Source organism: Eulemur rufifrons, chromosome 1 (assembly GCF_041146395.1).
Source record: "Eulemur rufifrons isolate Redbay chromosome 1, OSU_ERuf_1, whole genome shotgun sequence".
Classification (NCBI taxonomy): Eukaryota; Metazoa; Chordata; class Mammalia; order Primates; family Lemuridae; genus Eulemur; species Eulemur rufifrons.
In genome coordinates, this window is record NC_090983.1 from 4102913 (window position 1) to 4129741 (window position 26829).

General features: G+C 49.2%; 1 protein-coding gene across 1 annotated transcript in view; it reads left to right on the plus strand.

Moving 5' to 3' along the window:
• The window catches only part of IQCA1 (IQ motif containing with AAA domain 1), a 199992-nt gene that overhangs the window by 171501 nt on the left and 1662 nt on the right, over window positions 1-26829 (plus strand). The window contains exons 26-28 of the mRNA XM_069465364.1: window positions 11772-11858; window positions 17676-17853; window positions 24857-25095. Of these exons, the coding sequence (XP_069321465.1) occupies window positions 11772-11858; window positions 17676-17853; window positions 24857-25095 (504 nt within the window). The remainder of the gene's footprint in view (window positions 1-11771; window positions 11859-17675; window positions 17854-24856; window positions 25096-26829) is intronic.

Sequence of the window (26829 nt, forward strand, 5' to 3'; positions counted from 1 at the left end):
CTACACCTGCAGCTAGACGTTGGTGCTGTCTGCTTTCTAAGGGGCTCCAAAGCATGGGAGGTGCTTACAACGAAATGGTTTGTAGGAATGATAAGCTGATAGGAATGGTCCCTTTCAGTGTCATGCTAATGTGCCAAAATGAGGAAGTGACAGCAGTGGGATTTCTTCCCTCAGCCACGGGGTCCCTCCCGCTGCCAGGGCTTAGGACACTCCCATCCCCCCTCTCCTCTTCTCCCCGCCTGTGATGGCGGAACACGCAGAGGAGTCCGTGGAGTATGCAAGTGTGTAACCACCGTTTTCTTGTGTTTTGGTCATTGTGTAACTTCGTTTTTGAAATGTCTGTTCAAGTCATTTACCTACAATTAACCCTGGAACGATGCAGGGGTTGGGGCACTGACCCCCCCACACAGTCGAAAATCCAAGTATAATTTTTTTTTTCATCTTGTTATGGGGGATACAGAATTGCAGGTTACATACGTTGCTCCTGTACCGCCTTTCCCCCCAAGTCAGAGCTCCAGGCGTGTCTGTTCCCCAGGTCGTGCGCATTGCACCCATCATGTAGGTATATATCCCTCCCTTCCCCAACCCCCTTCCGGAGTCAGCACCTTCAAGTGTTACCACTCCCCAAACGGTGCGCAATGCACTCATTGTGTAGGCATATAATGTTTAACTCCCCCAGAAACTTAACTACTAACAGCCTACCGTTGACTGAAAGCTTCACCAATAACATAAACAATTAACGCGTATTTTGTATGTCGTATGTATTATATGCTGTACCTTTACAATAAAGTAAACTAGAGAAAAGAATGTGTTATTAAGAGAGTCATAAGGAAGAGAAAATATACTTACAATTCATTAAGAGGAAGTGGACCACTATAAAGGTCTTCATCCTCATCTTCACGTTGAGTGGGCTGAGGGGGAGGAGGAGGGAGGGGTTGGTCTTGCTGTCTCAGGGGTGGCAGAGGTGGAAGAAAAGCCACGTACCAGTGCACCTGTGCAGCTCCAACCCTTCTTCAAAGGTCAGCTGTATTTTCACTGGATTGCTGGTTTCATTGGTTCATTTTATTGTTTAGGTTAATTCAGTATTTTTTAGTATTTCAAAATTTCTTAGAATTTTGAAGAGCTGGAAGGCAGAAGAGGAGGAAGGTGGGTAAGGAACAAAGGCTGTTAGGCTTTACAGAGTGCCTTAGGCATTTCACATCTTCTGTTGTGGTTAATCTTCCCAACAGCCCAGTGAACAGTTCCTCGGTGCCTCTGCCTTTCGGTTAAAGAAACTGGGGCTCTGCCAGGCTGAGTAACCAGCCGAGGTCACCAAGGTCCAGTGGCTGAGCTGGGATTCAAACCCAGGCCCTCTGCTTCTTTTTTCTCCTATAATATTTTTATTAAGCCAAACAATGAGATAAAGTTCTTAAAGTGTACATTTTCATGAGCTTTGAAAACTGTATACAACTATGTAACCACCAGTTTCATGTACCTTTTGGTCCTTGCAGAACTTCTTGTTTGAAATGTCTGTTCTGGTCATTTGCCTACTTTCATTGGATTGTTGGTCTTGTGATTTGTAAGAGCTCTTTTTAAATCATTGGATTCTGGATACTAGTGTTTGTCAGACATATGCACTGCAAATGTTTCCTCTCATTCTGTGACTCGCCTTTTCATTTTCTTACTGATTTTTTCTTGTTTAATTGCTCTATCAATTACTGAAAAGTGGTGTTAAAACCTTCAACTATGTGGATTTCTGTATTTCTTCCTTTAAGTTCTGTCACTTGTTTCATGTATGTTGAAGCACTGTTTTGAGATGCATCCACATTTAGGATTATTATGTCTTTCTTCCTGATTATTTTATCATGATGAAATGTCTTTTATTTTCAGTGTATCTATGTCTTTCTAGTTAAAGTGCCTTTCTTATGGATAGTGAGTGGTTGGGTTTTGCTTTTTTATTCAATCTGACAACATATGGTGTATAATTGGAGTGTTTGCTCCATTTATATTAAATTCAATTATTTACATGGTTGAGTTAGGTCTACCTACTCATTTTGCTATTTGTTCTCCATTTGTCCCATTTCTTTTTTAAAATTCTATTTCTCTTTTACTGCCTTCTTTTGGTTTTAGCAATACCTATTTTTTTTATTTTTAGTGGTCATTCTATGCATTACAATAGTCATTCTTAATTTATTACAGTCTATGTAAAGTCAATATACCATTTTACATAAAGTAAGATAAGCTTGCAACAGTATAATCCGTTTATTATCCTCTGTCCTTCATGTTTTTATCATACATTTTACATCTAGAAATGTTATAAACACCACAGGATAATGTTATTTTTGCAATTAACGGTCATTTGCCTTTTTAAAAAATTAAAAGAGAAAGATAGTCTTTTACACATACCCATATGTTTACTATTTTCAGTACTTCTGTTTCTGTCAGTTCAAGTGTCCACCTGGTGTCCTTTGTTTCAGCTGAAGAACTTCCTTTGGCATTTCTCTCAGTGCAGGCCTGCTGGGAACAGATCTTCTCAGCCTTTGTTTCGTTTATCTTTAAGGTATCTTTACATTACCTCCATTTTTGAAGGATATGATTGCTGGCTATAGAATTATAAATTGACTTATTTTTTCAGCACTTTAAAGATATTATTCCATCGTCTTCTGAGTATCAGTTTGACCATGACATGCATAAGCATTCTCGTTTGTTTATTTATACTACTTGTGGTTCACTCTGCTCATTGAATTTGTAAAAATATGTTTTAAAACAAATTTAGGAAGGTTTTGTGATTATTTTCTTAATTTTTTTTACTTCATTTTCTCTCTCCTCTCCTTCTGAGGCTTCAGTTACATGCATGTTTGGCTGCGTGATATTGTTCACACAAGTCACTGAGGTTTTGTTCTCTGCAGTTCCCACGTTGGATGTTAATCTGCACTCAAGCTTACCTACCCTGTCTTCTACCATTTCCAATCTGCTATTTAACCCATCTTGTGAATTTCATTTCTGATATTTTGTGTTTCAGTTCTAGAATTTACATTCTCTTACCAATGTTGGTTTTTGTTTCTCTGTTGTGGTTCTCCATCTGTTCGTTTAATATGACCATCTTTTCCTTTAAATCTTCAAACTTGATAATTGCCTTATGTTCTTATGTGCTAATTCCAGTACTTAGTCGTTATGAGGCCTATTCCTATTTGACTGCTTTTTCCTTGACCCTGTGTCAAGGAAATAATTTTTTATTACATGTTAGACTTTGTGAATGCTATGTTGTAGAGACTCTGGAGCAGGCTGGGCTTCGTTCCAACAGACAATTAAATTGCTGGCTGATCAGCTTAAATTTGCAGAGGCTTTGTTTTCTGTTTTGTTTTGATTTTATCCTTAGTCCAAGGCAAATCCCATAGTCCTGAGACATGGTCTTTACTTCAGGGTTTCAGTGGAAAACTATTTCCCAGACTCCTGTAACTTGGCAGTAGGAGAAGTGGATGCTCACTTCTTTTAATTTTCCAGCTATTGCATTTCACTGAGCTTCCTGGAGCCTTCCCCCATGCGTGCACACTCCTGAAGTTAGCCAGTAATTGGAAGGTGAGCTGCACTTGGAAGCCAGGCAGCTTGACCTGTGGCCTCCACATGCCTAATCGCCAAGTTCTAAGTACTAAGTTCTTCAGAGGAAAAGTAAAATAAGCCCATGCTCTTGCCCAAAAGAACATCTAAATTTGTTCATTCTAAGCATCAAATTTTGTTGACACTTGATATTGTCAAATAACAAAAGCACGTAAATATAAAAATATTAGTAGTTTGTAAGCAATTCTATATCCCAGACCTTTCTATACATCACTATGTATTAACTCATTCAATCTTCACAACAACCATATGAGGTAGGTGCTATCGTTATATCCACTTTACTAATAAGGAAACTGAGGCACAAAGCATCTAAGTAATTTTCCTCTGTTGTCATGCTGCGATGTGACCTCACCTGGTCTGGCTGCAAAGCCTCCACTGTCATAACTGCACTCCGCAGCCCCCGAGTGAAGCAGGGCTGAGTTAAGAACCTCGTTTCCTGCTCACCAAATGGCTCGGCAGCTCCTGATGTGAACCCAGGGCAGAGCCAATGACAGGATCATTATGTTCTCACTCTAGGAGATTATTTGTTTCTGCTGCTGAGAGGCTTTGTCTTGATATCAGATAAGCAATCTTTGCATTTATTAGAATTATCATAAACTGACATTACGTGGACCACAAAATGCTGGGTGTCAAATTATTAAAATGTGGAACAGCACATTTATCCACCTAAGCCGCTTCGTGTCAGAGTGCCTGACACACACCTCGTTAAGCTTCACCTTTATTGTATATATAACTGATTAATGAAAAACCCAGAGGTCTCAGGAGTGGGAGTCATTCAATTAAAAAATCGTGTGCAGTGAGGCCACTGTGCCCCGGCGTGACTGACAGCACAGCTATCTGCATTGCAAAGAGGTATTTGCTTTTAATTAACCGAAGGCAAGTGGGATAGTACGCTTGCGCCGGTAAGTCGGCGGCGGGAACCGGGGTGTGTTGCTGGGTTAAGTGAGACACAGGACACAGGACGCGGCCCGAGTGCAGCACACGTGGGCCGTGACATTTGCTGGAGAAGATGAAATAACAGAAGGTCCTGATTGCTCGTCGCGTCTTCTCATAAAGAATTCCTGTTACTGAATTCATCTCTAGCGAGGAAATAGGGCAACTGTTGGAAACTGCTCGTCATTTCGCGTCTGGCTGGTGGCATTTGCTTCCCCCGTGGTGCCCTGAAAACACACCAGGAAAATGAGTCTCTGATTTGTTTCATAACCGTAAATTCACATCCATTTTGTGACCATTATTTTTGGAGGATTTGTTTACTTTACACATAGTAACTCTAATAGAATAACAACTGAGGGAGGAGGGGAAGTGTTTCCTTTAAGAACGATGTTTATTGTTCAAGTAAACAGCTGTTATTTCAAATTCTCTATACCACTAAAGCTATATGTAGAAAATAATGTACATCTCTTGGAAATACTAGAAATATATTTGTCTAACCAAGTAAGAAATATTTGACAAATGATGAATATTTAATAAGCATTTCATGGGCAAAAGAAGATTTAAGGCAGGGCTATTACCCCACAACTCACCCCCAGTACCAGCATCGTCAAGTTTTTATAACAATAGGTCAGGAGACAGAGAAGCAGGAAGGGCTTTTGTTGGCTCCTAGTAAAGGTGAAGTTTAATGAGAAGTTAGGCACATGCTAAAAATTTTACACATACTGTCCCTTTTAATTGTGCCAAAGCCCTGATGAGGTGGGAATTAATGTTCCCATTTTACAGAGAGGAAAACTGAGACTCAGAGTGCTGAAATTGACCAAAAATACAAAAGAACTAGAGAGCTAAAGTCCGGATTTACGCCATCACATTGCCCCCCACCACTGGCCTCTGGGGGAGCATAGGCTCCTCGCACCCTGCCCTGTAGGATTGTGCCTTCACAGCGACTCAGGGGCAAGGCAGTTCCCCAGCCAAAATCTCAGCTTGGAAACGTCCCAGTGCGAGCAGGTGAAACATCTGGAAGTTATTCAGTCCCTTTGGCGTGCACCCCCAGGATCCCGAGTCCTCCTGAATGCCCTTCTGAGCACCCCTCTTCCCAGGAAGAATGCCCTGACCCTCCAGACCCCTCGTTGGAAAGCAAGGGGAGGCCAGGGCCCAGGGCAGGGAAGGAGGCTGGAGCAGAGCGAGCGCTTCACCTGTGCACTGGGAGCCTGTCCTCCCTTCCCCTGGAGGTCCTTGGGTTTTCCTCTTCCTCCCTCTGCATGGTGACCTGGCCATGGAGGGCAAGACCAGGGTGAGGGTTGTGCTACAGCTGATGGACGTACATTGACACGTGGTTATCCCCAAGTCCACAGTCTGTCAAGGCGTGTAGGGGTTGGGGGTGCAGCCAAGCATGGCTAACGAGGCCTCTGCCTTTGCTTCCACTGTCTGGAACATCAGCATCAGTCCTGGGAGGACACAGTTTAACCAGAGAGCACCCAGGGAGGGAGGGCGTCAGACTGGGATGCCCCGGGTGGCACCCGGCAGTAGGGTAAGTGAAAGCATTCTGTGGGCTGTCAATCACCATAACCACGGAGCGGCATCTGCAGGTGTTCTGCAGTGCGGTGATGGGGACAGCCTGGGATCAGGGTTTACTGCTGTGGGCATTAAAGACTCTTTAGCCAACCTGGAGACACTTGGAGGGCATGGTGGGGGGCGGGGCCTTAAATGTGCCTAAAATGTGCCCTGGGAAGCTGTGCGCACAGGCAGTGCCCTGCACTTCCGCAGGTCGGCCCAGAGTCACTGCAATGTGGCGTGAATTCATTAGCCCCAGTGCCACTGGGACTGGGCTGGGAAGAGAAGGGGCTTCAGGAGGAAAGTTCAGATGGTTTGTAAGCCTGACGGCTGTCACCATCCAAACACCTTCCCCTCAAATGCAGTCAGGACGGTCAATAATTGCATCAACGTGTTCCCGTTCCTAGCGCTGGCCTGTCCCCTCCCCCCACCACACACACACACTTGCCGTCAGAGTCACATGCTGTCTTTCCCACAGATTCCTGCATCCCCAGCTCCTTTCTGGCTCTCCCCTCTGCCTCAGTTTACCTTCCACTCTGCTCAGGTCAGTGCAGCCAGCTCCTGATTGTAGCACACCTGTGCTCTGCTCTTGGTCATCACTGCCAGTGCATACCCAGCTAATGTCCAGTGAGGGCTTGAAGTCACTTCTGCAACTACATAAAAGATAATTCGAGGAAGTAGAAATTTAAAATACGATTTTAAAATAGTGAAAATGCAGACCCAAATGCCTTCACATATTAAGTGTTCAAACAGAATCCAAGTGACCACAAGAAGGGAAAGTGAGGCCCCTCCCCGATCGCCCACACCCCTCCAAACCTCCCCAGCAGGGCAGCCCCTCGCCGGCGGCTGCCTGACTGCTCAGCGAGGCCCGTGTGGACACGACCCCGGAAGCTGCACACGCCACAGGCAGGGACCACGCCTCCCAGCTCCAGTGTCCCCTGCCCCCTGCCCTGCAGCTCTCAGATGCTTGGTACACTTGTGAGTGAATGAATGGGTGGTCCTTTTCAGGTTGGTAAACTGAGACACAACAGCTGAAAACAACAGCAGCTGGTTTTTCCTTGCAGTTCTCTCTGCAGGAAAACAACCCTTTCAGAGAGAACTGCCGAAGCTTCCAGGGGTCATTTGGGCAGATCGTGGTAGTAACCCAAGCACAGCGGGACACAAACAGGTTTCAGCTGTTGAACCATCGCATCCCGAGAACCTGGTTCTGACGGAGAATGTTTGACAGGGTTTCTCTGGAGAATACAAAGGTCAAATTCGCAAATGCACACGGTGGAGAAGTCTTTAATCGTTTGCTACAACGTCCTGGAATTGGAAAAAGTACAAATCGATGGAAATTTGCCTTTGTTCCTTAATTGACACAAAAGAAAAACCCATAGCGATATTCGATGGGACTGAAGAGCCCTCTGCTGGCCACTGCAGCAAGCCATCCTGTAGGACTTCTGGAAAGTTCAATTATGAATTAATTACACTTAATTGCCCATGACCTCAGACTATCTGTGGGTAATTTAAATGAAGCCTTTTCATAGCTAAATGAAAATTAAAAGAGCAAAGGATACCATTTTTCATTAGCAAATTGGCAGAGGGTTATTGATTGTTAATCATTGTCGAGGAGAAAAGTGTGGAAAACCAGACCCCTCATTCATCGCCGGAGGGAGCGTAAACAGACAGCACTTCAGGGGTGCGGTGTGGCAACACCTGTAAGAACGTGAAGCGAGTCCAGGCCCTTCGACCTGGAAGCTTCTCTCTGGCCGTGCCGTTCTAAGGAAATTCTCAGCCATGTGCCCAAAGTGCCCATCAACCACTCTGGTGCAGTAAAAAGGCGGAAACCATCTAAATGTTCAAAACCGGGAAGCAGAACCGTAAATCCTGGTGCTTCATGTTGCAGTGACGGTGGGAAGTGAATCTCATATTAAGTGAGCACAGCCGTCCATAAAGCAGGGCCTGCGGAACAAGCCCACGTCTGTATCTGTGGATGCCCAAAGGGTCTGTAAAGATACGAAATGTTTGACGATTGATTCTAGATGGAGAGAGAAAAGCTGTTGTTTATGTCGTCTGTATATTCTGAATTTGTATGCTTTCCCGATAACTGTAAGAAAAGACCTTATTCCAGTAGACATGTTTGCGTGACCCATCAGCAGACATCCCTGGTCTCACCTGTGCACTCTCCGACTGGTGCGAGGAAGCCCTTCTCCCTCCAAGCTCATCCTCCCCCACCTGCCCTCCCGTCCCGGCCTTCTCCAGTCTCCTCCCTGCCCTGACCCTGCCCTGGAGCACACCTGCTGCCCAGAGCTCACAGTCTGCCCGTCTTTCTGAAAGGACGCTCCCTGTCTTGCTCTGTCCCCTCCACTCCCTGCCAAGGCCCCCAGCGACCTCCCCATTACCAAACCTCTGGCCACCGCTGGCCGCTCCCTTCCTGCCCCCGTGTCCCCTCCTGGTTTCAGGATGGCGCTCTCTTCCGTGCCTTCTTTCTCGCCACTACCGCTCCTCCTCGGCAGCTGGGACCCTCCTCCTCCCTCGTCGTCTTCCCCGTCTTCCCCTGGGCTCTCTCTGAAGCCCTCCTGTGGGTTCTCCCCATTGTCCCCCTTTACTCTAGGATTCCCTCCTTCCATCCACTCTCATCGTGGCTTCCACTGCTGGCTGCTGAGGCCTCTCCTACTCCCGGCCCGCAGCCCTCTGCCTGCCCGGCTGCCCGCAGGCTCATGTGGCCGACACTGACCTGACCATTGCCAACCTCCCATCCCCCACCCTCCAGGCACCCAGCAAGACCCCACCCCCACCCCATGTCCCACTGTCATTCAGTCGGGCTGGTTCTAAGCATCCCCAGCATCCACTCCTGCCTTCCCTGACACTTCTCTGCATGGCTTCCACGTCCTCCCTGCCTCATTCGGCCTCCTGTCATCCAGCCCACCACCCACACACCCGCCCAGTCCCCAAGTGCCAGCGTAGCTGCCACCATGCCATGCTTGACACACTCAGATCCTTCGATGGAGTCTCCAGGGCTGGGACCCCGACATCATAGTTGTCAAAGCTCCCTGGGACCCTAATGAGAGCCACGGAACTGTTGGGGAAGGAAAGAGGCTGCTTCCTCGTCTGGGCGGTCCAGCGCCCCCTCCTCGCTCACCTGCTGCCGGCCCACACACAGCAGTCTCTTGTCTCCAAATTCCAAACACCTGTTGTCACCAACACTGCCTGGTACCATTGCCCTCTGGCTGGGCTGCGGTTCGCTTGGTTTCCCGGTTGCAGGTGACCCTGCAGGGACAGGCCTACCCATCCCTCTTCCTGTCCTTGCCACTCCAGCAGAGGGTTGGTGCCAGCCACGGTCGGCATGGATCGGCTCCATGAGCGAAGCGGAGCTCCGTCCCAAGGCCGTGGAGCAGGCCCTGCATTTCCTCTTGGATTTCTCCAGCCTGGACTTCCTCCTGGGCCAGAGCTCGAGACCCCTTTCGGTCTGCGTTGTGCACCCAAGCTTTCTCTGCGGAAAAGTGTATTCAGCTGGAGAGCCACCTAATACATTGCTTCCACCTGCCAGAGAGCTGACTTTATTAAATAAAAAATCAAAGAGGAGGGAGAGAGCAGCGGAGAGGGAGAGCTCCTTCACTGTGCGCGGCATCCCATCCGTCTCATCCGTGGAAACTCAGGGACCAGTGGCCGTGCCTGGTGTCCTAGCGGTCGTCTCAGCTAGGATTTTAAACGTAACAGCTTCTCAATTCCACTAGCAGGTGTCATAGTTAATAATCTATGTGTTGATTGGAGATTTGGAGCCCTGTTCTAGGCCAGGGGGACACGAGAGGGTCAGGGCCCACCTGCCTGAGCAGTGGCGGCCCCAGCCAGGAAGCCGTGGGAAATGCACCCCAGCCGGGGGCAACAGAGCCAGGCAGTGTCGTTTCTCCAAATTCCAGGACACGTGCTTGGGGGCTGGAGAAACGAGACCGCTGTGTGCAGGGCAGGGGCAGGCACGATAAAAATCGTTTGAATCCATTACTGCCAAGTCTGATTGAATTTATTAGTCTTTTCCTCCAGTGATCCACTACCAGGAAAGAGTCACTATCTATTCAGATACTGGAGCCAAAAAATAAACTCCCAATGGCAAACTCAAAATAAGGCACCCACAAATGCAGGCCACCCACAAATTCGGTGGGAGTCGGGATGGAAGGTCTGGTGCGCAGGTCTGACGTAGGAGCAGGGATGTCCCACGCAGGAAGAGGGCAAGGCCTTTGGGATCCAAAGATAAGGGTTTGGGTCTTAGCCATTTACTCGTCTCTTGGGGCCTTGGTGCTGTCACCTCCGGAGCAGAGGCACGGGGCTGGCCCTCACACCTGTGGGGCAGAGTAGACAGAGGAGCCACGGGTGTGGCCTCTGCTTGCAGCACAGGCTCCCTAGCCATCAGCCTGGCCTCGAGTCCTGCTTCTGCCGCTGTGTAGCTGTGTGACGCAGGCCATCACTTAATGTCTTTGCCCCCCCCATCTGTAAACAGGGATGATGATGATGGTCCCCCCTCCAGGGCTGAGATGTGGATGCACAAGTCATCGGGGAGGAGGTGCTGCTGGGTGCGTGCTGGCCCCGACCCCGTGTAACGCCGGGTGCAATGCCTGGCACACGCCTGCCCACCGCTAACTGCTGTGATCACTCCACATGCCTGGGGTTAAAATTTAGGATTCTCAAGTCTTATACTCTGGGGTTCTGGGTCTAAAAAATAACACCTACCAAACAGGGCTTGGCTACTACTGTTTGCTCTCTGAACGTCCTTGTGTGTGGGGACTGTGAATGCAGCCAGCCCGGGTGTTGGACCAGCAGAAGGATCGAGTTCAATCAGCGTCCGCTTTTGTCCTTGAAGGTGTGTAATCTGCTTTATAGCCCCAACTCGCCTCTTCACACGGAACAGGGGAAACGGCCCAGCCACAGTGCCCCCAGTGACGTGTCCACCACTCGCTGAATGCCTGTCTTGGTTGAAAATCACGCCTGCTGCCTTAATGATGTTTCAAGAAATGTAAAAATAAGAGTACATAACGCTGCGTCGCTGTGGCTTTCATCTGTCCCAATTTCACACAAAGCACAAATTGTTGCAGAAATACCTGCACTTTGCTATCATGGGGGTGCTTTGAAGAGATTGTTAGGTGTGTGGCAATTATTCATGGGCCCACGGTAAGTCCCATCCCAGCTCTGTCACGAGGCCCTGCTCGCCCGGAGGGGCTTGGAGCCACCTTCCAGGGGGAGCCGCAGCCACAAAGACACAGCCAAACTGAGACAAACAAATAGCGTCGCGCTACCTTGTGCTGAAACGGTTTTCCTCGTGGTAACTTGAATCAACCTGGGGACGGCGAGAGGCTGCAATTAAAACTCGTGGCTCGGTTCCCCATTCAGCAGAAAACTGCGGGCTTCTTTCAAGCCAGACCGAGTGGAGGCCCAGGGTCCTAGATAGAGCAGAATGTTTGTCCTCGAGCCGTGTCCTGCCCATCAGGACAGGCCTCGGAGCAGACAGGGGGCCAGGGCTAGGCCCACCCTGCCGTGGAGGGGACCCGGCCAGGGCAGGTTCTGAGCTGCAGAGTGTATTCGTCCCCACGTGCAGCAGAGCCCACACACTGCCACCCCAGGACCCATCGCGGGAGCCTGGGTCCTGCTGTCGGTTGGGCATCCGATGGGCACCCAAAGAGCACACGCATTCACAGCCAATTCTCTTTTCTCTGCAGGTGGCTCGAGAGCTCCAGCCCTCCGTGGTGTGGATCGATGACACAGAAAAAACCTTTTACAAAAAAGTTCCCAATGCAGAAAAGATGGTGAGGGCTTCTCCATCGTTCCTTCCTTTGGCCTTTTCTTTCCTCCAAGGGGGGCCCTTACCAGGGAGGGAGGAGACATCGGGGGCTTTTAAATCTCCTGTAGTGGTCTCTCTCTGCCCTGAACACTTGCCTGTATTTGAAAGGATCCAGTGGTCTGATTTTGTGGGGCATAATTTAGAAGAAAATGAAAGAAAGTGAGGAAAAAGGGGGATTTTCCACCCAAACATAGGATTCGAGGGTGAGACACAGTTTGGGGAACTCTGATCAGTTAAAGCAAAGAGCACACACTGGAGTTATTATTAGGAGTTCCTATTGTTCATAGTAATAAATAGCAAAAGGCCTGAAATTTATGAACAAAGACCGTCAACAGAACTGCTAAGTATGTGGCCGTCGGAGCCTCCGGGGACTCCGGCCACAGCGCTTCCTTCCTCCTTTTCTCTCCTTTCAATGGCGCCCTCTCCCCGCACTTCCCCCCACAAATCACCAGCAAATTTCCCACAAGTTAAAAAAAATTTGCAGATACACATGATTGTTATTCCACATCAATTTGCACCAAAGCAAATAGTGGTTAACTGTGAATTTCTGATTAAATTCATAAGGATTTTAATCACTTTTGATCCTTATGTATTATACATCGTTTTTAGCAGGTAGCGATGATTTGGATGAAGAATGAAAGCTCAATCTTTTCTTCCCCAAATGAGCCTTGATTGCCCTGTCATTTCGGAAACTCTTTACGAGGACTCATTTATTATTTAATCTGGGACTCTGGCAGTTAGCGCCCTCTGCTGGCGACGCTGCCTCATTGACACAGACGCAGAGACGGCGCATGTGTGCACCAGGGATGGCAGGAATGACAGGGCTCTAACCCAGCTCCCAGGCCCAGAGGGAAATGCCGGGTGGTGGTTAATCCACGGTGTCCCACACTTCAAGTCAGCGAAGTTTGGCTCCTTAACGGGCAGGGGCTACTCTCTCTCCCACCGGACATGGGCCTGGATGGTGGGGAGACCCTGGGCTGGGACTCAGCATAGCTGGCTGTGTGACTCTGAGTAATGACTGAACCTCTCTGAGCCTCCACTTCCTTAACTATCAAAACTAAAAAGTCCCAGCCAGAACAGCCTCTGCGGCACAAAGCCGCCCTGGAGTCCTCTCCCGTAATGCCCTTGAGCTGTGGGTTTGGCGTCAGCGATGACAGCCGTCTGCTCACCTGCACACGTCGCTGGAGAGCAGGAGGGACGCGAGCGATCACTTGCAAGAGCCAGGGGAGCACCGGCCAGGGCTGAGTGGGAGCCAGAGAGAGCTGGTGGCGGGAATGACACGTGGGCTCAGGGCTTTTAAATCTGCACTGAAGGGCCAGGAGACCAGCAGAGGAGGGAGACGAAAGCAGGACGGTGGGTGGCATCACCAGCAACCCCCAAATCAGCCCTTTTCTTTCTAGCACAGAAACATCCTCTCAGCACCATCCCGGATGCCCACAAATGCCGTCCACGACTAGGCTTGTTCCTGTAGGAAGGGAAGGCCTTGGCGGCCTGGACAAGTCAGACCTTTCCTCTGTTCTCTTCCGCTTTGGGAGAGTCCGTTGTCTGTCTGGGGGTTGAGCTACGTTGGAGACCAGGAATCAGGCGCTGACATCAGTCCCTAGGGAATACAGGAGAAGGCTCCCTGGGTCCCTGAACATCCACAGGGCCAACCAGGGGTCCTGCGCCATCCCAGGCCCAGACAGAGCAGCAAGAGGCGCAAACACCCCACCTTGCGTCCCGGCCCCCAGCTCCAGCACCCTCGCCTGTGCATGGCCAGGCTCTGCGCGGGAACCCCGGTCTCCACGCAGTCCTGCACCATGTGCTGATGGCGTCATTGGGCCTGCACCCCGGAGCACAGGGGCCACAGCAGGAACCTGGGTCCCCAGGCGGGCATGGGCCAGCTCTGTGCTCCTGCCCAGCCTCCCAGCCTCCAAGACTTCTGAGTCTCACCCACGTTCCTCAGCCGCAGGGCCCTGGGTAGTCACGAGCAGTGGACATCCACATTCTGAAGGTGATGACCAAAAGCCAACAGCAACAGCTACATCAGCAGTTGACAGGAACCAGGAAGCATCGTAACCAGCCCTCCTTGCATCACGCAGGCACCTGGGGTGCTCAGCGTTCTTTCTCCCACCTGCCCCAGCTTCTGTCCCAAAGGCTCCCCAATCCCAAAGGCACTGAGGCACAGAGAAGAACATCCACCTGCAAAGACACCGTGAGGCCAGGGTGTTCCACCAGCTCCAGACACAGTGCAAACAGCAGGGCTGCTCTGGCCCTGGGGCGGCTGCCTGCTGGATTTGAGGGGCTCCGGGAAGGCCCCTTGGAAATCCACAGTGACCAAGTCCACTCTCCAGTGCCTCTGCCTTGGGGTTAAGGCTCCTCCCATGGGGAAAGGCATGAAGCTCATCCAGTCAAAAGCGACGAGGCAACGGAGAAGGCCAGGGTGGCCACGATGGCTCCCAAGCACAGAGCCTACATCAGGAGCCGAGTTTCCCGGGTGCAGGGACACGACGCCCCGACCCCTGGCACCCTGGCAGCAGGGGTGGGGAGGGACTGATCGGACACCTTTTTCCCAGGCACAATATGTACATCAGGGAAACTCCCAACAACCCTGGGAGGAAGGCATTGTTTTCTGTGTCTCACGGAAGAGGACAAAGGCTCCAGGAGTGCACACAGCTGGTCAGGCTCATGCTGGGATTCAGAGACAGGTCGATGTGGATGCAGGGCCAGGCCCTTCTCCCCGCCTGGGTGCCGTGCCGAGGCTAGAAGGCACTGAGGGCAAACTACCAGCTTCCCCTTCTGCCCGTAGGGTCAGCCCTCCTGGCCTGCTGAAACTACCCGTCGCCCCCCGCCAGCCCTCCTCAACCCCAGGGCCACCCTAGGCCTCATCCTGAAAACTGTCTTCAGGGCCGTCTTGTCTTAGAACATATGTGCACCACTCCGGAATCCTCCATGCTCCTGTCCACACTCCCATTCCCCTCACTGTCCTCAGCAACCCCTGAGGAGCCCTTATCCCTCCAGAATGGCAGCAAAGTCCAAACCCCTGCCACTCCTACAAACACCCCCTGCCTCTGGCAGACGCCTGGGCAGCGCCCCTGCCCTTCCCCTCCTCCCAGGCGGGGAGCGGTCGTCTTCTCCCGTCTGCGGCTGGAAGGCGGTCGGTCAGTTGTCTGTGCATGAGGCGAAGGCAGCAGAGAATGAGGCAACACAGTCTGCTGCTGCATTTTCTGCACCATTACCCTTTGTTACTCCATCTAGCAAGCGCCTTCCCGGACACCACAGTTCCCTCCACAGCTCTGCCGGGGCTGGCGGCGGTGGTGGTTTTGTGGCGCCAACTGCAGAAAAGCAAATTGAAATTGCAGTGCGGATGCTAGCCACTAATTGGAAATTGCCCCCAGTAATACAGTTGTGAGGGGCTGGCAGGCCCAGCGGTAAGGGCGGCAGTTGCGGAGGCTGCCAGGTGATCGTGAGGATGTTTGCTGGCATGATCAATGAGTGTACAGGCCCCATGCATAATGGGCAGCTCTGAACTGGAACGGGTGGCCTGAGTGCAGGGCAGCTACTAACTGAATGAACATGTCTCTTGTTTCCATCCCCTACTAGTGGGACTGTACCTCAGCATCAGCAAGGATGTTGCTCTGGATGCAGCCCAGGATCAACATTTGTTATCCAAATAGACTAATTAATTTCAGATGTCCCTGCCATTTCAGGGTATGCAGGTAGCAGTATCATCTCCTGCCTTAGGGAGGGCAAGGACCGCACTGCCATCGCCTTGGCAACTGGATTGCTAGGGATGGGCTCAGACAATGTAAGCGTGTCTCTACCCCATTGGGTCTCCATCTCTGTCCTCACCGAAACCCTCGGATCAGTCCTTCTTCCACTAGTCTTTGAGCAGCTCTCATGCACCCCTCACACATCCCAGTCACCCCCACCACCTGCCTTGTTCTCCACCAAGCTTCCTCCTCACCATCACCGTCACGACTCACTCCTCAACACCACCATCAGCTCGCTGCCCTCACCATTCCATAGAAATTATTCTCACAAGGTTCTTCTTTGACACAAAAGAAGTAAAAGATGTCTCTGAAAACTAAAAAACGTTGTTGAAAAATTTAAAGAAGACCTAGATAAATGGAAAGTCATTTCATATTCATGGGTTGAAAGATTTAATATTGTTAAGATAAATCAAAATATTGATTTGTAGATTCAATGCAATCTCCCCTCCAGTGGGCTTATTTGCAGAAATTAATAAACTGATGCTAAAGTTCATATGGAAATTCAAGGGACCCAGCCAAGACAATCCTCAAAAGAAAAAACAAAGTTGGAAGGCTCACATTTCCCAATTTCACTTCCCAACTTACTACAAAGCTACAGCAATCAAGACAGTGTGGTACAGGCATAAGTAGAGAAATATAGATCAGTGGAATTGAAAATCCAAAAATAAACCCTTACATTTACAGTCAATTTTGACAAAGGTGCCATAACAATTCAATGCAGAAAGAATAGTCTCTTCAACAACTGGTGCTGGGACAACAGGATAGCCACCTCCAAAAGAATTAAGTTGGACCCCTACCACACACCATAGACAAAAATCAACCCATAATGTAGCAAAGACCTAAAATTGAGAGTTAAAATGATAAAACTCTTAAAAGAAAAATATTGGCCTAAATCTTTGTGACTTTGGATCGTGCAGTGGTTTCTTAGATATGACACCAAAAGCCCAAGCAACAAAAGAAAAATTAAATTGCACCTCATCAAAATTAGAAACTTTTTGGCTGCAGAGGACACCATCAAGGAAGTGAAAAGACAACCCACAGAATGGGAGGAAAGATTTTCAAGCCATGTACTGATAAGGGACTTGTATCTAGAACGTATAAAGAACTCTTACAACTCAATAATAAAGAGACAAATAACCCAACTTGTAAAATGGGCCAACAATCTGAGTACACATTCTTCCAAAGGTGACATACAAATGACCAATAAGCACATGAAAAGACACAGAACCTCATTAACCATCAACCAAATGGTAGCAAAAATGGCCAAGATTGTGCTGGGGACATCTCCATGGAGGCTCCCACCAACACCCCTGGCGTCCCCCCTTTTCCCACACTTCCTCTTCCCTTGTCTGCGCCAGCCGAGGTTAATTTAAAACCAGGCCGTTGCCCATGGCAACGTGGCCAGCTCTGACTCCCATGGCTGGAAGTCGTCTTCCCTAGGATACCAAACGGAGAGCCTGTCCTAGCTTTCTCCTCTCCCTCATTAGTGCTGAGATCACACTAAAATCATACAGGTTCAAACCATTTCCAAACTCCTCCAGAGGGAGGAGTTTCACAACCTTGTGTAACCAGGTATGTGTCAGACATGAGGTCCGGGCCGTGGTTCCTCACTGTCACAGCCGTCAGCGAGGGAAACCTTGGTTCACCTTCCAAGCCACTTAGGAAAAAGGAGCACCACATAATTATAAGTCCCAGCGAGCTTCCTTCTGGTTGGGAATCAGCCGCTATTTCCCATTCTCAGGGTCAAGGTGCTCAAAAGTCCAGTCAGGTGCTTCCTTCCTTCCCGCTCTCCAAATCGGGGTGCCAGAGGTTGAGGAAGGGAAATGCCGACAATTACAAATGACCCGGTCAACGTAGGAAGCACATTCCAAGACTCGTCCCAGGGCAAACTTGAAGAAATTGTGTTTTCCAGAGCTTTGAAATCACTTTAACAAATGTATGTCGAAGCGCATTCTAACAGTAGATTTCTTTAGTTTGTCATTCCTTTTTCTATGCGTGGGCCAATTTTTTCCCTTCTCTCTTTCTCCCAGAATGAACCTAAACGCCTGAAAAAACAGCTTCCAAAAATCCTGAAACTCCTGAAACCAGATGACAGGATTCTGATTGTGGGGACAACACAGCGTCCTTTTGATGCTGAACTCCAATCTTTTTGCAAAGTTTACCAAAAAATTATTTTGGTTCCCAGACCAGACTACGCTTCCAGATACGGCAAGTACCTCTAGCCCCTTCCCACGGGAGGTAACTGAGCCTGGGTCGTCCGTTGTTTGCTTGCCGGCGTGGGGGGCTGGGGTGGCCGTCGTGACCCAGGGAGCGTCAGATGAGTCAGGTGCAGCCTGTGCCCTGCGGGGACATGCGCACCTGGACCAGACAGGGAGCACATGCCGGAAATGCGAGCCCCTGGCCACAGGAGGGAAGCCGTATGTCATTGTTCTGCTGTTAACATACTTCTCTTTGCCCGAGAAAAAAGGAAAGTGGATGGAGATTACCGTTTTGGGCCCTGATGGTGACAAAATTGTGTGTGCTAAGTTCTCTTTTGGCAGGTAGATCAGGATCACTCATCTCATGCCCGTGGTGACGGTGTCTTTCCCATAGAGCACCGTTTCTTTTTACCGGGTTGGTTTCTTCCCCCCAGTCTCAAAGTCCAGCTGCATGTTGACTTACTTAAAATAAATATTAAATACAAACGTTTACTTTTACAATTCTTTCTTCTTGAATAGACAGATTCAAAATCCACTTCTTTTGAAGCATATTTTTAAATGGGAACAATACAAAAAAGTGCTTCTGAGGCAGCACAATGAAATCGGAAAAGCTACAAGATTGGGGCGCTCAGGAGACCTGGCTCAGAGTCCCAGCTCTGCCCCCCAATAGCTGGTGACCTTGACAAGTCAGTCGACCTGAGCCTCCGTGTTCTCCCCTGTGAAGTAGGAGAGCCGTCTGCCCCAGGGCTGCTGTGACCCTCCTCCACGTGGTTAGCAGAGCACCCAGCCCCACGGGGGCACCAGGAGGGCATGGGTATGGGTGGCCCAGGCAGGGGGAGGGAGAGGAAGCGGTGGTTGGAGGAGGAGGGGAAGTGGGATGGGGGTGAGTAGCAAAGGCACCTGGTGATGGCACTGGTGGCTGTTCCTGTCATCTATTACCGTGTGAAAGCCTCCCCAGTGGCTCAGAACAACAAATTACTCCCCCTGGTGGTTCCGAGGGTTGACTGGGCTCAGCTGGGGAGTTCTCCTCCAGGTACTTCGTGGTGTTGAGTCAATTGTCAGTCGGGGCCGAGCGGTCTGGAGACCGGACAGCATGCACACCCAAGCCGGCTCACCCGTGTGACCAGAGCTGCTGGCCATCAGTGAGGACTCAGCTGGGGCCGTTCCACGTGGCTTTCCACAGACGGCAGCAGGTCCCATCAGGGTCCCACACACGGCAGGTCTCACAGGCGCACATTTCAAGAGGTTGGGCAGCAGCTGACCCAGCCTCACAAGTCACAAAGAGCCACTGTCACCACTCTACTGGCCAGGCGGAAGCCACAGGGCCAGGCCAGATCCATGAGCAGTGGACGACATGAGGGTGTGGGCACCATGGGTGTGGCTTGTAGAAGGGCATCCTCAGCACTGCAGCGGTGGCAGTGGCGACAGGTTTCGTGTTGACACGGCGATGGCGCTGTCAGTGTTAGAGACGGTGGAGGTGTTGGGGGGATGGTGTGTGCTAGTGGAGATGACCGTGGACATGCAGTCTGGTGGAGGTGACAGTGGCAATGATGGCAGTGTGGGGTGACCCTAGGGAGGTGGCAACTGTGGTACCAACATTGGCGGTCTGCACAGCAGTGCCAGGAGGCTGCTGGTGGTGGCGGGCAGTGGTGGCATGGCCGTAATGGAGATGCTGGTGGTCACAGTGGCAGTAGGAGGTGCCGGTGGCCGTGGTGCTGGTGGCAGCAGTGGTCGCATTAATGGTAACCACGCAATGATTAGGTCAGACTCAGTCTCCATTAATCCTTCTCCAGTCACGTGAGCACCACCAAAAAGAGGGGATGTTGGTTCTGTCTGGTTGTCCTAAAGTTCTTGATCAATTTTGTTTGCTAAAAGAACAACCCTCTACTCCCCATGTGTGATACACCGCTAACTTGTCAGCTGCTCTATGGGCAATGTGCTTATTTCCATCTTGATAAATCATGATCCTGGCTTCATAAATCAATGTTTTACACAAAGTACAGGAAGACTTTGGGCCTAGACATTTCTCCACCCATCTAGTGGCTTCTCCATCCTTTAGGGCCTCAAAGCCCCACCAGGTCCTTTGCATCCAGCCAACATCAACAGAAGAGAGGAGGACAGGGCGGGGGATGTCACAGGGGATTTTAAGGACTAGACCCGGAAGAGGCCAACATTTCTTCTGCCTGTACCGCAGTGGCCAGAATGAGTCGCATGGCCCCACTGAGGGCCAAGGGGCAGGGACGTCCAGCCAGGAAGGGAGATGACTCAGAGATGGGGACCAGAGACGAGGGCACAGCAGTCTCAGCCCCAGTCCCTGCCATCCGTGCCGGGCAGTCCACGCTCCCTGCTCTCCCAGAGCTATTCCTCTCCCCTCTCATGCTCGCTTCTTTTTTCTTTCCCTCTTTTTTTTTTTTTTATTATATGTATTTTTAAGCCATCTTAATGGAATAAGGTAGGGTATTATTAATTTTAAGGGGCTGGAGCGTTATTCTTGACTTTGGATTGAATGGTTTCTATTGTTTGACAAAACTATAGGCCCTTTAAAAATGAAGCTATTGATGTACAGCACTGGCAATTTTGCTCTTTTGATAAAATACCAGGCATCCCTCAGGATTCGGATCACATTCAGGCTCCTACCTGAGTCTCCCTGCAGCACCGTCGTGGGAGAGGCAGGACAGGAGGCGTCCCCTTGCCTACGGGCAGACGACAGACCTGTGAAAAGCACTTCTGCGGGACCCAGGGCTCTGGTCACTAAACCACATCCACATACCTCTCATATTTCTCCCTCGATGAACGATTTGCTCAGGCCGCCATTGCTGCCGACATCGTAAACACCGTCCAGCGTTTCCTCCAGTGACCTTGAAGTTCTCATAGCCACAGTGGCTGGGGCATCCGTCTTAAAGAAAGACTGTTCCTGTCTCCGCAGTGATGGAAAGTAGTCTCTTCCAGCCCATAAAGCACAGGCTGCGAATCCATAACGCGGCCTGTCGCTCGGCCGTCTGTCCACCAGCAGCGAGCGCCCAGGGTGTGCGGGACATGCCCGGTCCCACTTCTCAATTCCCCCAGGCGGGTGGGGAAGTGACAGTGCTGAGACTCCAAGAGGGACCAGCTGAGGAACAGTCCTTAGTGTTCACCAAATACAGTTCCGTGTCTCCTTCCTCGCCCCATGTCAAGCTGTCTCTGCAACAGAAATCCACCCCCAGGCTGACGAATGCCTTGGCTGGTCCCCAGAGTCCCTTAGGGTTTCCTTCTCACTGCGTTCCTAATGCTTCCCCCTCTTGCCTCTGTCCCCTGGGGTCTGTTCCACTAACAACCCCGTTCATCCCAGGCCTCCCCGGGTCTGGGCGGACCCGGTGTCCAGTCGGATGGGGCCAGGTTATGTCTGCAGATTTAACCTGGAATTTTAGGCTGCAGAGGGTCAGAAGCTCACCCAAATCACATTATTCACCCCTCAGGCTTTTGTAAAATCCCAAATAAAAATGAATTTTGAGATACTACATCATCTTGAGCACGAGCCAGGACGGAATCAATTGGAATGTCAAAAGCAGATGAAGGGAAGCCAAAGACCACATTCTTTTTTGTCTAAGAAGGAAAAGAGAATGTAAATTAGTCTGAAAAAATGACGAGCCTTTTGCATCCGAGAGAGGAAAGTAAAATACAGCACTCGGTCCTGACCCTGCTCTGCCTTCGGCACCCCCAGGCCCTCAGACCTCGGTCCTCACCACCATGGCCATGGCCAGACCCCAAGACTGCTGTGCGTGTGCTGTCCACCTGCACCCTGGGCACCGACGGGGCCACCTGCTGGGGATCCAGCGTCTCAGCTGAGCCCACCACACTGCGCTTCACTCTGCACCTGCCTCCCCCTCAGGCCCCCACATAGCTCTCTGGGTGTCGGGAACCGTGGGTGGCGGCTTCGTGAAAGCGTAGAAGCTGATCTTTGAAAGGCGCGTAGCTGGAGCCCGTGGCCACAAGCAGGAAGTCGGACTGGTTCTCGTTCTTGTCCTCTGCATCTTAGGACGACTGTCCGACCGTAGCTGGGACTGCCTCACAGAGCTCTCTTACTATGCCTCCATTGAAAAATGGTGATCTTTGGAAAGTAATCAATGATTTGTGTATTTTGAGGACTCGCAACCAAAGTTCCACGTGAATACCAAGTATCATGCATTTTAAGTGGTCAGCAAGGTGTTTACGTGCACGCACTATTCCAGAGTAATTGTACCCCATCACCAGTGAATCTCGAATTTAGAGAGTCTACTCCTATTAGAAGGTTGGATGATTTAGACGTGAAATTTCCGAGACTATGATTATTGTGGCGTAGCAGGGAGGCGGGAGAGAGCTCCTGTCCGTTGCTAGGCAATGCTTGGCCCTCACCGCTTGTCCACTGGCCGTTCCACGGGTAGGAATTTGCCCAGGCCTGCCCAGGACGGAGCTGTCCTGAGCTTCCAGCCTGGGGTGTCTACCTCAGCTTCAGGGGCCTCACCTGTGACCCCCCCCCCCTTAAAACCTGTTCCCGGCCGGGCGCGGTGGCTCACGCCTGTAATCCTAGCACTCTGGGAGGCCGAGGCGGGTGGATTGCTCAAGGTCAGGAGTTCGAGACCAGCCTGAGCGAGAACCCGTCTCTACTAAAAATAGAAAGACATTATATGGACACCTAAAAATCTATATAGAAAAAATTAGCCGGGCATAGTGGCGCATGCCTGTAGTCCCAGCTACTCGGGAGGCTGAGGCAGTAGGATCGCTTGAGCCCAGGAGTTTGAGGTTGCTGTGAGCTAAGCTGACGCCACGGCACTCACTCTAGCCTGGGCAACAAAGTGAGACTCTGTCTCAACAAAAAAAAAAAAAAAAAAAAACCTGTTCCCTTCTCAGCTTCCAGACTCAGCACTCAGACCCACTGGTACTTTTTCTAGACGTTGTAAATGTGGGCAGAAGACCAGGTCTCAAGTGATGGTGTTGTCTGGTTATTGCTGTTTGTCATTTTTACCATGGGTTGTATTTTCGGATTTCTGACTCTACAACAGTTGCATTTAGATAAGGATAATCCTCATCTGTTCCAGTCTGTCTTTACATGAACATGCTTGGAAATATTCTGTAGGGCATTTTTTGTTATCTTTTATAATGGATGTGAGGGTTTGGGAAACCTCAGTGCAAGATGGAATGAAGAATAACCGCAATGATAATTGTAATAACACAGGAATTCAGCTACAGAAAATAAAGCGCCCATCACGTGCTAGGATGGCGCTCTTCCAGGATACACTGTTATACACACTGTTGTATACGCTGTGTACACACAGCAGCACTGAGATGCAAATCCTCCTCCTATTTTACAGCTAAGACTCATTTGGGCTCAAGCTTAAATAAATTTGCCAAGGAAGTAGCAGAGTAGATCCAGGGGGTTAGATGATGCTTTAGGCCAGTTTGGGGTCCCCATGGCCCTTGTTGGTCTCCCTGAAGATCTCCAAACCTTGGTGCCGAGCTCAGAGAATCCGGCAGGCCCCATGGTACAACTTATCCTCTACCGTCTCCCAACCACTCAGCTCACCCACGGGACAAGAACCCCTACCAAAGAGGACAGTGGAGGTGAGCTGGTAGAATAGCCCGTGGCCCAAAGGCCAGACTCTCTGACGTGGGTCATAGTTTTATTTTATTTCTTTACAGTAAGTAGAGCTTTTCATTTTATCTACCATTTTTGGATCAATGCATGTGGTCGATGTGGTCATTTAACAGACCCAGCATTAACCCTTTGCCAGACCTGGCAATGCTCAGATCAAGTAGTAATGGCCATTTTTTAAAAACTGTTTCAAATATTCCTCAAATAAGGTCAAAATGCTCAAGAGACATTTGACCAGATCGTCCCAGTGCCGAGACTGACGACCTCTGGGGCTGAGACGGGTGGTCCTTCACGCTCCTCGCTGTCTGGATCCCACTGAATAAGCGACAGCAAATCTCAGTATTGCCCTCGAAGCTCTCTTGAGAGCAGCTCTCTGTAGAGAATGGACAGAGTTCTCCAAGTGTAGTGTCATTTCAAATATTGTACAGGAGTTCATTCTATCTCTAAAGTGAAGCATCAAGAATTATTTCATAATTCATTTTCATAACATCTCTGCATTCTTATTGAAATCTCTCATTTACCCAGGTCCCGCAAACACAGAGAACCACCAGGTGCCCATCTGATGGAATTTGGTCAACCAATGCGTGTTTACAGTTGTAGAGGGGCAGAATTGAGTCAGAGTGCTCATTTAATTTGTATAACGCAGTGTCTTACACCGAGAAGCACAACCTGGGCCATAGCTAATGGAAACTGGAATGTGTATTCTAGTTCTAGATGTAAAAACTATGTAAGAAATGAACTTCATAACTAAAATAGAATAATAAGTTAAACTGCTTATCAAAATTCTTTGGAAAATATAATATTCTTTTTTTTATTTCCATGTATTAGTGGGGTACAAAAGTTTAGATTACATATATTGCCCTTGCCCCCCCTCCCCGAATCAGAGCTTCAAGCATGTCCATCCCCCAGACAGTGCGCATCACACTCATTATGTATGTATACACCCATCCCCTCCCCCCTCACATCTGCCTGACACCCGATTGATGTTATTCCTAAATGTGCTCTTAGGTGATGATCGGTGAAACCAATTATTCCAATGAGCGGAGATGCCATATACATCCTATGTGGTTTCTGATGTTAAAAGACTTTAAGCACCTTCACAGGCACCACATTAAAGCCGTCCTGACTGTGGTTTCATTTTTTCCTTGTTAATTTGCAGGGAGTTGTAGCTCTACTGATCTCAGGGTCATTGATACGTGTGTCTTCTGGTTGAAAATCCCCCAGAGGAGAGCATTTAGTTATCTGACTTTCTGCTCATTTGATTTACAAATAAATTGGAGTAAACTTCCTGTGCGTCCCTTCTGGATGAGATGTGTGTGGCTCTGTACCGATAGCTAGACTGACTCTGCTTTCTCCGTGGTAACCCTTGTTCTCTGTGTCTTTTCTGCCCCCTTGGACGCAACAGTTTTGTGGAAACAAATCATTCAACGCCATGGAGGAGTCCTTTCTAAGACCTTGAATGTCAGCTGCCTGGCAAAGGTCACCGATGGCTTCACCCAAGGACATATCGTCGAAGTGGTTAAAGATGTGCTCACAGATCGGAGAATCCGGCAACAAACTCACAAACCACTCACAGCAGGCGAATTCACTGCGGCGATAACTGGCATGAATCCGGTGTACAAAGAGGAAGAAGAGAGCTTCAAGGTAAGGAGTGCCTCACGGCCGAATCTCAGCAGCAAACCCTGGTCACATCACCTCCTCCCTCTGGTCTCCTGGGTATCATGAATTTGAACTCAGCCGTATGTGATGAGATTTGGAAGCTCGATATTTTTAGATCATGAAATCTTTTGAGCTGTAGAAGTAAAGCATGTGTCTCTCACATTTTAGGAAAATCATGATTTGTGACCTTATAAATTAACAGCCAAATTGCAGAATTGAGTAGCAGCTTCAAAACCATTGGATCCGAACACGCACACACAGGCTCTCGTTATGGTTTTTACTTCATATTTCGTACTATAGAACTAGTTTTGCATAGATAAAACCATCCACTAAATAGTATATTTCATGCCTATGCTGTTTTTGTCCTGTATTTGCCATGATACCCTTCATTTTTCAGTTTTCAGTTCCACTTGCAATAGGAAACCACAGAGAGAATTCACCAAAATTTAGTTTTCCAATTTTTGAATACATTTGACATATTCACAGAAATTTTTGATCTGGGGGAAACTTTGAGAATCATCTCTTCCAACTCTCTCTTATGGGAAGGCACAAAGTTGCTGAGAGTCACGTGCTTCATCCACGCACATAGCTGGCCCAGGGCACAGTGGAGCCCTAGGCCTCGATGCCCAGGGCAGTGGGCCCTCCTCAAACTCTACCTGCTCTTCTCTAAATCAAAATGAATGCAGCGGTGTCCTCTGTCTGAAGGTAGCTTCCTTGGCCAACTCCAAAGGCAAGGGAGGGGAATTACCTCCATGTGGTTGAAGACCACCATAGCATTGGCTGAGCCATGACCAGAAGGAGAACTGAAATTCTCATCCAAGCCTCTTATCTCTGGGAGCTGCTTAGAATTAGAAAAATTTCCCTATACAGCATATCGTTTTTCTACCAAATCTAAAAACTGTGGTTCTGTCCCGGTTTGCCCCTAATGCTTCAGTAAAAGGTGGAAACTAGTCATAATAATGATTCCAGCAATGATGGTCAGCACCGAGGTTGGCAAACTTTTACCATAAAGGTCCAAACAGTAAATATTTCAGGTTTTGAGAGCCAGGCAGTCTCTCTCAGAACTATCCAACTCTGCATCCTGACACAAAAGCATCCACATGCAATATGTAAATGCATGAGTATGGCTGGGTTCCAATAAAACTTTATTTGAAAAAACAGACAGCAGGCCCAGTTTGGCCCATCAGCCATATTTTGCTGACTCCTGCTCTGGAAAACTGAAAAAAGTATTTGTAAGTCCAGCTGACTTGTTGCTGAGCATCTGAATTAACAATCTTGTTAACTATTTAAATCTTATTCATCATTGCAAATATTTTTCCTCTTCAAGTGATGGATCACATTTTTTTCTGAAATTCCCAACTTTTTACTCCTTTCTAAAATATTAATTTTCCTCCTTATTTTGAGGATTTAGACGTAGGATACTAAAACCTATGTGTTCTCTTAGCTGGGTTTTTAACTTCCCAAAGTGATCTCTGGAAGTTTTCCTAGTGTAGGTGCTTGAGGTCTGCACGCACTGTTCAGGAGAAGGAAACGCTACCGTTGTGTGGCCAGGGGTGAGAATGCATGTGCTTTTCACACCCATTCGTGGTGTGTCTGACCCTTGATTCATTTTTTAAGGAAACGGAATCATTTTCCCACCATTCCCCTTCCCCGCAGGCCACGTCTGCTTCCAGCGCAGCCCCCGTGCTGGCACCGCGCCTGGCCCCCGTAGATGGTCAA